The 15,050-nt window shown below is 41.2% G+C and overlaps 1 protein-coding gene across 6 annotated transcripts in view; it reads left to right on the top strand.

The window, feature by feature from the left end:
* The window catches only part of LOC110980279 (cholesterol transporter ABCA5-like), a 36,974-nt gene extending 22,510 nt beyond the window's left edge, over positions 1-14,464 (top strand). For 5 of the 6 annotated variants that reach the window (XM_087138882.1, XM_087138884.1, XM_087138886.1 and 2 more), the window contains exons 21-33: positions 440-736; positions 1,860-1,997; positions 2,815-2,910; positions 4,273-4,364; positions 5,381-5,498; positions 6,555-6,776; positions 7,382-7,554; positions 8,148-8,223; positions 8,807-8,901; positions 9,101-9,229; positions 9,536-9,810; positions 10,396-10,451; positions 10,771-14,464. In XM_087138882.1, the coding sequence (XP_086995008.1) occupies positions 440-736; positions 1,860-1,997; positions 2,815-2,910; positions 4,273-4,364; positions 5,381-5,498; positions 6,555-6,776; positions 7,382-7,554; positions 8,148-8,223; positions 8,807-8,901; positions 9,101-9,229; positions 9,536-9,810; positions 10,396-10,451; positions 10,771-10,914 (1,911 nt within the window). In that variant the 3' untranslated portion in view covers positions 10,915-14,464. The remainder of the gene's footprint in view (positions 1-439; positions 737-1,859; positions 1,998-2,814; positions 2,911-4,272; positions 4,365-5,380; positions 5,499-6,554; positions 6,777-7,381; positions 7,555-8,147; positions 8,224-8,806; positions 8,902-9,100; positions 9,230-9,535; positions 9,811-10,395; positions 10,452-10,770) is intronic. The other variant, XM_087138887.1, reaches the window with a different exon arrangement.
* Positions 14,465-15,050: the final 586 nt, after the last annotated feature.

The raw sequence follows: 15,050 nt of genomic DNA, 5'->3' as shown, positions 1-15,050 counted from the left end.
GAAGCCGGTCTAAAGCACTCCTGGGCTCTTTCCACTCTAAACAGTCTTTGTTCCTCATGTATTTCTTCACTATTGTTGATGACATTTTAGAAACTTTCCCTCAGATTCCCTCACTTGTAGTCAAAAGTTTTCTTTTTTTGTTATGCCCTCCCGGACCCTAGGTCAAAGGTCAGGGTCATTACGGTTTTAACAATGGAAATTTTTTTCCCACCGTAACTTGAGAAGGGCTTTGTGTAGCAATTTTTAACTTTGTGAGTGGATCTTGGTGTTCCTTCAATTTTTAGACTACATAGGTTTAGTGTCAAGGTATCGTTAAAACAAAGTTTGTGGTTTTCCTGATGGAGACGATTTTCATGGGTTTGGGAATGGACTTGACAGGGCATGTGCATTTGTCAACACATCATTCTCGTTTTTATATTTCTTCTTGTCCTTCAAACAGGAGAAAGTGCGGACCCAGCTGAGGGTTTCGGGGGTGAAAGCGAGCAACTACTGGTGTTCCCACCTCCTGATCGACACGGTCCAGGTCTACTTCATCACCGTGGTGGCTGCCATCATCATTCTCATCATCAGCGCTGCCACCGGTGGGTCCTCGCTGGCCACTGGCGGCGGCATGTTTATGTTCTTCATCTTCATGATCATCTATTCACCGCTGTTGGTGCTGTTCAGCTACTGCGTGGCCTTCCTCTTTGATGACTACAAGACGTGCCAGTCAGCCTCGCAGTTAATCTTCTTCTATGTGAGTTGCGGTCAGGTTGCTGTTTCTTATTAAACCAGAAAGGAGCCTGAGGAATCACAGTCCTCCAATACCTGTACATTTTCGCCAAGACTGGTGAAGTTAATTTTTGTTTATCTTGCTAAGCCTTCACAACATATTTGAGTTATATCTTGTGGCCATTTTGACCTCAATTTTATAGAAATCAGACGTTACCGTCTCTTGAAATGCCGGTTTTCCAAGATAAGTCGGCCAAAACTGTTAATTTTTTCCACTGGCGTGCACACTACACACAGGTGGCTGTGAGTGAGCATGTGAAATAGAAACGACCATAAAAACAAACCCCATGTTGGAATACAGGCAATTCATAATAGTGAGCCACCAAGAGTTTGCAACGCATTCGCCAATCACAACGCGCACAATCTGTCTACCCTTTCCAAATGTGCATTGGGTCGACAGATTTCGCGCATTGTATTTGGCCAACCGTTACAAACTCTTGGTGCCGCACTATTGTGAAAACGGCCGTATTGAATGGAAAACTTCATAGTTTATTATGAAGGTCACGTGTTTGTGACAAGTTTCAAAACAGCCAAGTTCTTTTGACCGCATCTCCATCCCCTCGCATGCAGAATCCTCGATGGCTGAAAAAGAAGTCAAGCTCACTGTGGGGGATGAACAGTGGGGATTTTTTTTCCCAAGTTGCCTGGTATACGGTACCAGTGACAACATGGGGTCTGACTGTACTATATTTCCACATTCCTTGATCATTGTAGAGAAATATTATACATGGCTTGTGGCAGCTTATGGCTGTTGCCATTGGCATGTGTGTTAGTGTGAGCCCCAGCCAAGAAATTTTGAAGTGGACTAAGATAACCATGCAACTCTCATGTAGACATGACTTGGAAGCGAGTGTGTACTAGTCACATGCAAAGCACTCAGTCAGGGAATATGACCAAATTAGGTTGGTGCTCAAACTGTCAGACAGCACAAGCAGAGTACAGGGTACCAAACCGGGAATCCCACCCAAAATAGCCTGTAACAACTGGCCTCGTTATTGTGAATTGGCCAAAATCTGACCCTTGAGCAAGTAAACACTGTGAATTTGACCACTGTTGTTGATTTTGTTTTTTGTTTTTCTTTTCCCAAGGGTGCAATCATTCTAGCTGTTCCTACCCTCGTTCTTGATTTCTCGGCTTACAATATTCCTGCAGCGGCCATACATTTGGTGTTCTCCATCCTCTTCCCTCCGTACACCATTTTCGGATTTCTGTACTACATTGATAAGGTAAAGGAGCGGTCAGTTCAGGCAGCGTTGTAGCTCAGACTGTCACAAGACCAGACACAAGACCAGTCAAAAGACTAGTCGCTAGCAACGGGGTGAACGTCGGCAAAGAAATACTTTTGCTGCAGTTTATTCGGATGGTTTGTGGCTCGCATTCAGACTTGTGATCTTGTGTTGGTCTTGCAATGGTTTTGTGATGGTTTTGTGCGGTCTTGTCAATACAGAGTAATGGGTGCTATGTATTGGGCCCTCCTGTCTGCTTACTCAAAGGCACTGAGCCAACATCATGTCTGAGTGAAGCTTAGGACATAATTTAAATGGACAGTCAAATACCATACATCCCAATATATTCGTCTCCAAGCCAGAAACTTGCAGTTAAACATGTTTAAGTTTGATCAACAACTGTTTATCAACCACTGGTAGATTTTTATAACCCCTGCATTAATCCATCCCTGCCGCCAGAGAGAATTGACCATCCCTTGGCTAACAGCCTCCTGTCCAACATGGCATGTATCTCAAATCAGCTGATATAAATGGTTTTCCTCGTTTAGATGAGCTTCATGATTGTACTAGTCGCAGTTTAGTTTGGCTTGCTGTTTTGCTTTTTGAGGTGCTCTTCACCATGCGGTCAGTTTAGACGTTTGACCGAAGGAGCTACATTAAAATTATGTGGTACTACATGCATTTTTTATGAAGTTTTATTTCTTTGGTTACTCGTGATATTGAAGTAACCTAGGAGACAGGCATGGTAATTACGTGATCAAATACACTCTCTCCTGCACATTAATGTTTACATTTTTTTTTATTGTAATCTACACAGGTATACCAAGTTGCAGTTTTCTCGCAGACGTTGGATGAGCTAAGCTTTGGAGACTACTTCAATTTTGACACGCTCATTGTGCCAACTTTATTCTGCGTGAGTCCACATGATATGTGCAGCCAATTAATGATCACTTCCCAATCTTTGTCATGCCCCGCCAATGAAGTTGAAGGGGAATGCTGTTTCTGCCTTGTCCTTTTGTTTGTTGGTGTGAGTTTGTTTCTGCATTCAATTGGGGACACTGAACGATAGAGGACATTAGGGTCCCCGATTGACTGAGGGTCCCCGATTGACAACTGTGTACAAAACATATGGGTGGTCTTGTAAAAAAGTACAAACAAAAGAGGAACAATAGGGGGTCCCCAGTTGCAGGCAAATACACACTTGGGTGTGTGTGTGTGCAGGCGTGTTATACATGTACATAGTGTGGACCTCTGTACAAAAGAAGCCCACATAATATAGGGTGCAGTGACATAGTGTGGACTCGCACATGTCCACACAATGTTTCACCTTCTCTGAAAAACAGTTTCAGATGCATTTTGAGGTCAAGGTTATCCGTGGCAAAATGAAGAGGAACAGTCCAGGGAATCATCATCAAAAATCCAGCTCAAAGGAGTTATCCTTGTGGGAGAAAAAGGAACATTTTCCTCAAGTTTCCTTAACCACAGGAGAACAAAGGAAAGTCTACACTTTGTATGTAAAACAGATATCTGGTGCGTAAGTTTGTGACTGGAATATTCTTGTCATCGTGATAGATTGAGAATTACTTTGTGTATGAACTTCAGATAAGGTTTAGGGATTGCACTTTGATTATCCCAGAAAGCCTATTGCATTTGGGGGCCAAACTGTAGTGTCGAGTGTGAAGGTCACAGTTGCAAAAATAGTCAATTCAATTCTTGTTTGTGAGCCAAAAATTGAAGTTGAGGGTTTAGGCGTTTGCTTGGCAGGGCAGTTTTGTGTCTTAATAATTCATTCTTGTTTTTGTTTTTGTTTTTCTTTTTGTTTTTTCAAATATTCGTGATGACAAACTTGCTTTCACACGTGAGACTTTCAAGCTGTGTGGTGCCAGTATTTGTTAACACAGCCCTGTTGCACAGATGATTCCATTGAGCTGCAATGTGGAAGAAACTTGGATTTGATGTTTTAAGTTGAACATTGTCAGATGTTCCTCCCTGAGCCCCCCCCCTAAAATCAAAAAGGCCGTACAGGGTTAATTGTAAGAAACTCCAAACTATTCCCCGACCCCATGAAAGATTCGCCAGGCACAAAACATTTTCCCTTCCTTCAACAGAATTGGATACTGAATCCACCCTTGAGTGCACACGCCAAGCTAGCGTCGTATTCTGACTTACCCCCCCCCCATGAAGGATGATGGTTCAGATTTAATCCCTCGGATTTCAGCTAGGTGTAGCTTCTGCGATTTATATCTGCCTTGGCCTTGACTCTTTTTTTTGGCAGTTGCTCGTGTCTCATGTGTGCATATTCTTCCTTCTGCGATTCTTGGAGATCCAGTCCACGGGAGGCAATCTCAAGGACACCTTTTTCTTCAGGTACGCATCCCTGGTAACACCTTTGCAATCTGACAATGAAAGGAGGTGAAGACTTAAGTGTTCAAGTTCAAGTGGGAGTAAGTTTGCAGCTGCATTGTGTGGCAGTTGTCTTGGGTGAGTCGTTGAGGCGATATTTTACACTGTTTGGTTCTGTTAGAACCAAGCTATCTCACAGAAGAGATTTGTCACATGGAGCGACCAGAAATGTACTCATAATGCAACAATTTTGGCTCTTTCAAAATACACATCGGTACATTCTACTAAAGGTATACTGATGTGCTCTGATTGCAAATCTGACTTTGTCCCAGATCGTGACAGATGTCGACTTACCTTGTCTTAATTTAACCCATAATTGTACAGAATCTAAAGCCTGCGAGCTTTGACTATGTCTTGTAAGAAATTTGTTCGTATTCTCACCGGAAAAAAATAGTTGTCGGGCGCTGGATTTATCTTAGGTAATATTTAAGAGTTCATTTAGTGTTCTGACATTAAGGGTGGGAATTTACATTTAATTTGAAAAACATTCAGAAAACTTTCAAACACATTTTAAACATTTAAACGTGTAAATGTCCTACCTTTACCATGATGTCATTGAAAACTTTAAACACAACAAATTGTATACAATTTTAATAGTTAACACAAAGTTTCGGTGATGAATTCATGGTATTCATTTGATATGACGGAGCAGTAAAGTGTTCCGAAAATCCGATTATATTTTTCAGGCATCGTTTACAATCAAAATGAAACAAGATTTTGTCAATCAAAATGACAAACCTCTAAAGGGGCGGTTCGGTTTAAATGTTTGCAAAAATGTGTAAACGGATATGAAACTTTTTTGTTTAAACGTGCAAATGTCCAACCCTTATCTGACATCATGAGACGAAAAAATGCCCGTCAAAATTGACATTCAAGGTTTTAAGGCTTGTAATACAAGGCGGAGGGCACAAACATTTGTCACAAACGGCACGAGTCCTCGTCCAAAATTTTCCCATGATTTTTCTTTGCTACCTGTACAGCGAAGGGAAAGTTGGGCATGTGATTGCAAACAGTGACCACATCCCTGACGAAGACAGCGACGTCAGGTCGGAGCGAGAGAAAGTGGAGGGCATGTTCAACCAAGGTCATCATCCTGAGGTGAGTCAGTGAATCAGCACACTCATTTGCACACAGCTGTTTTTGTTCACCATAACATTACCAGTGCACCAGCACTGTTTATGTACAGGAAATATGGAAAGGTACATGTAATAACCTTTTGAAATGAAGGGCGGGTACTTGGACACAACTTTTAAAAACCCCAAAGTTTATAGAAAAAGGAAAAGAATATGTAAAAAAATGAAATGAAATTGCCAACACCGTCCCATCAGCAATCTTTAGATGTAAACGTGAATCTCTTTCAGCATTCCATGAAGCATGGATTTTATTTTCAAATTTTCTGTTCAAACCCTTTTACAGTCTTTCTTTTTCTTCCTTTGCAAAGTTACCAAGGAATTTGTAAATTTGATTGTGGACATCCGGCTCTCAAATTTTACAAATCTCCTGATATCAACAGTTGAGTAGTCAGGCACTTGGTTCCCATATATACAGTCCTACAACCTGCCTTCAATAGGCCCCTTGCAGACCTGTGGTTCTTGGTAATGGTTCCTCAAACATGGCAAGGAACCACTGAAAAATGTGAAGCTTGATCCCTCCATAGGTCAATTCTATGGCATGTTTGCCTTTCTAGCTTCCCCAACGAGCTGGCATGTTAATTGCTGGAATGACATGTGAAGTGCGATCCCTCCATAGGTCAATTCTATGGCATGTTTGCCTTTCTAGCTTCCCCAACGAGCTGGCATGTTAATTGCTGGAATGACATGTGAAGTGCGATCCCTCCATAGGTCAATTCTATGGCATGTTTGCCTTTCTAGCTTCCCCAACGAGCTGGCATGTTAATTGCTGGAATGACATGTGAAGCTTGATCCCTCCATAGGTCAATTCTATGGCATGTTTGCCTTTCTAGCTTCCCCAACGAGCTGGCATGTTAATTGCTGGAATGACATGTGAAGTGCGATCCCTCCATAGGTCAATTCTACGGCACGTTTGCCTTTCTAGCTTCCCCAACGAGCTGGCATGTTAATTGTTGGAATGACATGTAACTTTTGAGTGTTCTGACTCTACCTTTTCATTTTTTCCCTTGGTTTTGCCTTGCAGAAATGCGCAGTGGCTGTTTGTGGCATCCGCAAGGAGTTCCAGAAGAGAAGTGGGGGCTGCTGTAAGAAGCAGGACAGCACTGGGCCCATCAACGTGGCTGTCCGCAACTTGACACTCAGCGTGAATGAAGGGGAGGTATTTGGCCTCCTGGGACCCAACGGAGCTGGTAAAACCACCTCCATGAACGTCATCACAGCGAATACTGGTGCTACCAAAGGACAGGTGGTTGAACCTTGTTTTCTCTAACCCTAACCCTGCCAGACACAGCCCAGTGCATCAGGTGAAAAAGTCTGATGTACTCTGATACACTTGGCTCTCAACAGCAGCCGAAGAAAATGGCCATGTTAAGACAAAGGGATCTAGTCCCATTGAACAATGCCACTGTTGGATCTTGTGGCGACTGTCGACCACAGACTCCCAGGCTGTTTTGTCCAGGGGAGAGTTGACCTGTTGGATGGTGTTACACTGGGCAGGCAAGCCACTTTGAAAAATGATGGAATTTGATGCATCTGGCAGGGTTTCTAGCCAAAGTAGGCTGTAGGGTTAAGGTTACGTTCACAAGTGGGTCCAGCTGTGGGAACAATTTCATGTGTAATAATTAATCACTTATTAATCAATAATTAATTTAGCAAACTTCCAAAGGGAGCACAGTCTTTTCAGAATTTCTTAATGCTCTGGAGATCAATTAATTTGAGAACTTAATTTGATTGGAATTCATGGAAGATATGCTGCAGATTCTGTTAAGATCAGAGAACTTTTCCGCGAATCAAGAAGTCTGATTAAGTCACCTTTTTTGAAATGTTATAACTTCTCCTTCCGCCCATCAGGTCCAAATTGCTGGTTATGGCATCACCTCATCCCTGAGTGAAGCATTCCACGTCATGGGGTTCTGCCCCCAGCACGACCCGCTCTATGAGAACATCACCATGCGGGAGCACATCGAGCTGTACGGGCTGCTGAAAGGAATTCAACCCAGTGACATCGAGGCTATAGCTAACCAGTGAGTGCCTGGTGGATGCCTCATTGGGGGAGGGGGGAGGGGTGGAGTTGGGGGTGGAGTTGGGTGATAAAAGGCAAGGGGAAAGAATTTAAGGGGTGGTATGCATTGTTGTAGTACTTTTCTTTCATATTTACATTGTAATTACAAGTCCCAACAAACAAGTCCCAACAAGTACATGTACTTACAAGTACCCCAGTTAATGTGAGCACAATCCATTGATGAACTCTCACTGATACTGTCCTTTTTTATTGTTCCTGTATTAAATGATAAGGTACTGGAGGCATTGCTTGGGTGGCTTGCGAAAAACACCACTGGTGCATTGTGGGTTTGCAGTCCAGTGCTTAGGGTGTAAATTGACAGTTTACCTTACCGGGGAACGAAGTGAGACAAAAACGAGAAGGTTGCTTATTCCAAGTGAAAGTCATGGAACCGCTACAGAAGTGCCAAATAGTATTTGACAGTAAGAAGTTTTTTAAGAACCATGTCTGATGCTGATTTAACACCCAAATTCAGAAGATTGGATTTCTTTGCAGGGATTGCTTTCATTTTGCTCACAGTGGCTGTGCTATCCTTTTTTTTTCTAATCACTGCAGTTACATGGATGGTCTCAAGATCTCTGAACATGCCGACAAAAGAGCTCAGAAGTTGTCAGGAGGAACCAAACGAAAGGTGTAGTATGTGCCTGCAAGAAGCAGGTGTTAGGTTCACAGAACGATTTATTTTGGGTTCATTTATTTGTAAGTTCTGTTCAACTAGTATAAACCATTTCTGGTAACGAAACCGAGGATTTTTAAAAAAATGCCAAGGGCACTTTAGCTGAAAATAGCTGCAGAGAGGAGACAGAGGGAACCAGCCTCATGAATGACAGTTTGAGAGGCCTGTTTTGTTTCCGCACGGATCTGGTTTGCAATCAGTGTTGCCGAAGCTGGTACGCTCTACCCATCATGTGGGACCTGGTGTCACTGAACCCACGTCAAATCACTGATTGAGATTCGGATCCAAACAGGCCCAGAGGTGGGAGGAAGACCCTAGAAGAATGTGCAGGCGGTGACCCACACAGACAGGGTATTCAAACCCGGGCCGCAGAGTTGAAAGGCAAGGAAAGAGCCACAGGTACCAACCTGACTCCCCATTGTGCACCTGCAACATGACTCAATTATAGGGACATGTCAGGTCTCAATCTCAGACAAAATACCACTGAATGCAGTTGACAGGAAATTGAAACTTTCTCTGTTTGTTGTTGGTTTTGTAGCTTTGTTTTGCTCTCAGCATGTTGGGGAGGCCCAAAATTGTCTTGATGGATGAGCCTTCCACTGGCATGGATCCAACCTCCAAACGATTTGTCTGGTAAGTTGACTGCAGTCGGATTGGCACCTGTGAGTCTCAGGAACATCACTTCTTGCACCCTGTCATGAACAGCAATAAGGTTTAAGGAGTCCGGGTACCAATCCCACTCAAATGAATGTCTGTATTCAGCCGTACATGTGAACAGATAGCAAGCCAGAAAAGTGTGGCCGATCACTGACAGTCTGTCTCGTCTCGACAGGAACACCATCATTTCCAGTTTCCGTGACAACCGAGGTGCCATCTTGACGACGCATTCCATGGAGGAGGCAGATGCAGTCTGCTCTCGCGTCGGTATCATGGTCTCTGGCCAGCTGCAGTATGTGATCTTGTAAAAACATTATAATGCCGACATATTTATATAGCATATATATGGGGGGGGGATTCTGTTGGATTTTTGCTACCTAGTGTTATGCTCAAACACCGTAATGTTTTGCATAGATGTTTACCAAAATCACATGCACAAACCGCCCTATTCGTTCACGTTGTGTCGTGTACAGTTTGTAAAGCAAATCCTCTGCGAGGGTTGAGGTTATCCAAAACAAAAGAATAATTTCTGTCATATCCTCACACATCCCCCCCCCAAAAAAAGAAATGGAATGCAATAACTGAAAAAAAAGAGTTTGTTTCCTTGAAGGTGTCTTGGTACAACTCAGCACCTGAAGGGCAAATACGGCGGGGGTTACGTCCTGGAGATCAAACTGAACCCGGGTCCAGATTACTACTCCATGGACCACACCAGCGGTCAAGCCACCAGGCTCCTGGAGGAGATGATGTCGGCGCTGGACAGGAAGATCAAAGAGGTGTTTCCCAGCGCCGAGGCGATTGAGAGGTTTGGGGAGCGGGTGACTTACAGGGTGCCCAGTGAGGTCCCCATCTCCCTGTCCACGGTCTTTGCTGCGTTGGAGGAAGGTAAGTGATTCTCAGCACTAAAGATGAAGGGCCTCTGTCAGTTTCTGCATCGATGTGAACAGATCCAAGCATTCAGAGCTTTACAAATCCCAAAGCTAGAATAACGTGTCAACATCTTGGAGAATATCTATAGTAGGTGGAAGATGTAAAGAAAAAAAGGGCACATCTGCATGCATTTCAAAGAAGTCAGTTTGGTACTGGATCCATTTCACAGGCTATAATCAAGCACGCAAAATTTCCTCGGATCAGCTAATTGCTTTGTTTTTCACTTCAAACTCATGCCATCAGAAATTGAAAAACGCTGCACAGAGACTTGTAAAGATCGGAATTTCCTTATTTTTCGTCCAAGTCCAAGTTGCATGCCTGTGTAGTAACAAATCAGACTTTTAGTGAGAAGCTCACAATCTGCTCAGGGAACCTCAGGTGCTCCAACTTTGGAGGAGACAGGACAACAGTTGCAATAAGTTGGTTATGCATCACACAGGTGAGCTCAAGAACCTTGACATTGCAGCAGAAAGTACCCACATGAATACAACTGGGATTCAATGGGTGTGAGAAACTTTCCTTCTTTATTGTCGGTTTCAGGCAAGGAGACGCTTCATGTTGAAGAGTACAGTTTTAGCCAGGCTACTCTAGAACAGGTAGGAAAGCAGTGTTTTTTAATTCCAAAAGATTTAGTTGATTGTTTCCAAAAAGTTTGTGGATTTGAAGAAAGGCTCCTGGCAAACAGTTGCTGGGAAGTTGATATATGAAATCTAACAAGAAGGGAAAAGGATTCCTTAAGCAGATATTGGATAAGACAAATGGACAAGAAAACTTTTTTTTTCTGTGCAAAAAGTGGTGTAAAAAATATGCACCTTAATGCTAAAGGAAAGAAATACAAGTGAGCCAACAACTGCATTTGCTCAGGTCTTACAAACTTGTTTGTTTGTGTTTTTGTTCTCTTTGTTGTACCATCAGGTGTTTATTGAGTTTGCCAAGATGCAGCGCGACGATGATGAAGAACCGGACGCTCCTTCTTCCCCTCAGCGTATGCTGTCCAGGATCAGCGTGAAAAGTGGTGGGCACTCCAACCCCGCAGCGACGGTGACGGAGGAAGTCTAGCCCCATGAAGTCACCTCGACCCTTCAGGAGCAGCAAGTGTTGTTGGTTGTTGCTCGTTCATGTACCATTCTGAAGGTGCTGCCATACCATCCTGTTTTACGTTGGGGCCTCTGAAATTGTCCACAATTTATTATACTATATAGCTGTAGTCAAGGTGTTTGCGGTGACAGATTTAATCCACAACAGAAATACATGTACAAACCCTGCTTGAATGTCCAGTGAAACATTGCTGGATTCGTCTGTATATATATTATGAGTCTCTTCAAAGGTAGCTTTGACGTTTGTCTGTACCATTTGGATGTTGAATCTGTTGTACTGTTGTATTTGAACTCAGGTATTAAGAAAGACCAGAAGGAGGAAACAACCATGTCCGGGCAGGAACTTTGTTTTTAAGGGGCAAGGCAGTTTCTTCTTGGCAAAGGAGAAACTCAACTTGTTTATTGGAACATTTCAATGGGCATCTAGCCAAAGACCAGGGGCATCAAGGTTATGGCCTTGGTTGCCCACATGGTAAAAGTTCCTGCCCCAATATGTTTGTAGCTTGTCTTAATAAACAAGTATGTTCAAGATCGGCTGGGCCCGGGAAGCTGATGATGACCGGAGCCTCACTTTTCTGGGCTTCAAAATCCACCAACTTTCAGTGGAGGCTTTTAACTTTTTCTCTTTAGAATAAATACATTTTTGGGAAGACAGATGATTTTACATCAACTTTTTTGCCTCTTTTTGTTGATTTTAAATTGTGTTTAAATTTAAAATGGTATTATTCATAATTATTCACGTACCTTATATTTAGTTTCTTTAAAATAACATTTTAAAATGGTGACATCACCAAGTACTGAATGTAGTGCAGTGTATAAGAAGAAATATATGTACATTTATACATTTATGTAATTTCTCAGTGGCCACTTTATGTTCTGGCTGGTATTTTATGAATCACTTAAGACCTTTCTTATGACGGGCTTTCAACCTATAGGATTCTGTTGTCTCAGATATTTATGAATAACTTAAATAGTCATATTATTTTAAACAGATTATAATATAAGTTTTGAGTTATCAGGTAAAAAAATTATTGCTGCATTATTACCAGAGCTTATTATGATGGGTTTTTATCTATCAAGAAGAAATGTTGTTTCAGCTTTTCCACAAGCTTGGACCAAGACTGTTCAGACTATTTTGACTTTCATCATCAACTAATTGGTTTGTATTTTCACACATGGGTAGACTCTCACCTCCCATTTTGTGTCAACACAGAGTGTCATCAATTTGGTCTTCCTTTTCAGCCAAGCGTGTGGCATGTGATGCTTTTCATTACTTTCAACACCCTTCCCCAGCTTTGGATAGAAACGAAAAACAAAGAAAAAAAAAAGGAAAATATCATGACCAAAAATGCTGTATGTATATATTTTCTCATATATGCAGCTCGAGTAGTTTTTGTAAAATGGCCAATAAATTAATTGTGTGGGGTGCAAAAGAATAGGACATAACCTGCTTGCCCTGAAGAAGGTACTCGGTTACCGAAAGCTCGGCAATCATATATTTCAGAGCTCTGATTTAATCTCATATTTTTGTCAATAAACCTACATAGTGTTCTGCAACTATTCTGGAAAAGCCACAAGCATATTGTAATCCATTCTTTCATATTTATTCGATCAATTCACAGCCAGGGGCTGAATTGCATGGCCATTACATAGCTGAAATAAAACCAAAAAAATAAATTAAACACAAAATAATGAAAAGAAAACCTGAAGTGTGCAGTAAATCAAAATTTAACAAAAAATACTTAAACTAAACATTTAAGGTAATTGAATTTATATCAAACAATAAAATTCACAAGCAAAAACAATCAGCACAAACAGAAGGAAATTAAAAACAAAGATAAAAACGCATGTACAATATAATTATAATTTTTTGGTCTTGCTGGTTAAGACTTTGGTCAAGAAGTTTTCTTCATGAGGGAGTTGCACTACCTACATACCTTTTGGTTTTGTCATAAGGAGTTTGGTATTTGGTTGTCCGAGAATCTCATTGTGAGTACTGTGATTCTACATGTCCGTGTTAATGTGTTTGATGCGGTTGGCTGCATGACTACTGGTGCATAGTCATTGTATTCCACAGTTACATAATTCCATATATTTCTGAAATTACCTGCAGTGTAGTTATTTGAGGAGCACAAAGTGATTAAGGATATGATTTATGTCACTGATGTTGATGTTTTATCCGAGGAAAGCTGCCATGGATATTCAGCTCAACCTGTTTTCATACATTTTTCTGTGTGTTGAAACTATAAACAAGATCGAAACACCTGTTTTCTTTGGAAGTGAAAACGTGGTGGTATAGTTTTAAATTCTCATAAAATACTTTCATCAACCTATGCTTGAGGGTTTTCTTTATGTTGTCTTGCAAGGCAATCAGTTTCAAAAGAGCATAAGATTTAAAAAAAAAAGCAATCTTCACCATGAATAATATTTGGAATATTGGCCATTTCTGTTCGCCCAACAAGCTGTATGTTTAACTTAAACCTACGCCAAGAAAATGTTTTAAAAAAAGTGCCGTAGATATACTGCACACAAAGCTTTGGAGGCACTCTTGCTGTCTTGATGACATCATTTGTTTGTCATCAATATATTGATAGTACAAAATCGAAAGTTACAATTTCTCCTGTTTACTGTTACAAAGAAGGTGGAAAGTCAGTGTTACGGAAATAAAGCCGTGCTTCATGTATTCACAACAACAGTTCTAGCACGTAGTCCCTTTACAGCACTTTGTAGTTAATCGAGAGTAAAGTGTTGTTTTGAACGATTCTTGGTGTTGCATTTAATGTTCAATCAAGTACTGGAGCTATTCAAAATGTCCATCTTGAAATGTTTTATTTTTTGTCTCCGTTGTGGAATTTTAGTGGTTTAAATACGGTGTATTGTAATTGTATTTAAATTTAGTTTCTGATCGTGTTTTCAAACGTTAATGCGTAAAATATACTTCTTTATGCAGCAGGACTGTGGCAATATCTATTGACCATTTGGTACATAACATGTAGCAAAACAGTAACACTGAAACAGCACGGACACTCTTGGAAAAGGGAAAGGTGATAGACCTTGTTCACCTTTGCAATACATTATAGGAATGCACCACCAAATCTCCTCCACAAAGAGAAGTACTTGTCTATATTGTGAGTTAAGTGACAACAAATGCATTGACAGAGGTTGGCATCAGTCATTTGATGTGGGGAATTTATATTTTTATTTAAAGATGGATATGAGAAGTTAAACACATGGTCATAACAAACTTTTCTAAGAGTACTACAGTTTGCCTGTGTTTAGTACAGTATTTTTTCATTGAATTTAAATTTTCAAAAATGTCTGTGTATTGTCAGTAAAGTTGATGAAAAACTTAAAAAGAAACGATGGAGGTCACATATTAACATAGAATTTCAGAGCTCTGTGTTTGAAGTTAAAATTTGTTAATGCTTAACCAAGATGCTGTAACTTTTTCGATCTTTTGTTGGTCAGTCCATACCCAATGTAATTTAATTAAATGAGTGAGATGAAAGTAAGGCACGTGTCCGTGTCGTGAAGACTAGCAGATCTTATTTTGGACTTCAGTCCTCTGGTATGCCAGATGTTTCATTTTAGAAACCATACCTTTTTTCATCTAGAAAAGAAGTTTATGGGATTTAGTTGTCTCCTTTGTTTTGTTTCCAGTTGTCACCAATTAACAATTTGTGGAATATTTTTTATTAACCTTAAAAATCTTCCCACTAAAGTTAAGATACATGTCCCGCTTAGTTTTTTTGCGACAAAAGTACGTTTTAGTCCCCCCCCCTACTAGTTCAAAAATCTTGCCTGACGTCTTACTACTTCCTAACACATCATCTGAACATTCCTGAAACCATCTCAGCTCCCTGTGGAGTATACTAGCCCGGTGCTGCCATTTTGGCGCAAATGGCTAAACTGCCATATCTGCCTTCACATGTACCCGTTTACTGCAGGTTGGAGGATCACAACATGCTGCCACCAGCTGGATGACGTGTGAGCCCACAGCGCCTAGGACCGCGGAATGGTTTGCCAGATAGATGGCGCTTTACAAGTGCTTGTTATTATTATTTATTATTGTGACGTTGGTTCTATTGTAATTTACAC

Source organism: Acanthaster planci, linkage group LG07 (assembly GCF_054643075.1).
Source record: "Acanthaster planci isolate LZ-2023a linkage group LG07, COTS_SCS, whole genome shotgun sequence".
Taxonomy (NCBI): domain Eukaryota; kingdom Metazoa; phylum Echinodermata; class Asteroidea; order Valvatida; family Acanthasteridae; genus Acanthaster; species Acanthaster planci.
This window is presented reverse-complemented; position numbering and strand designations above follow the sequence as displayed.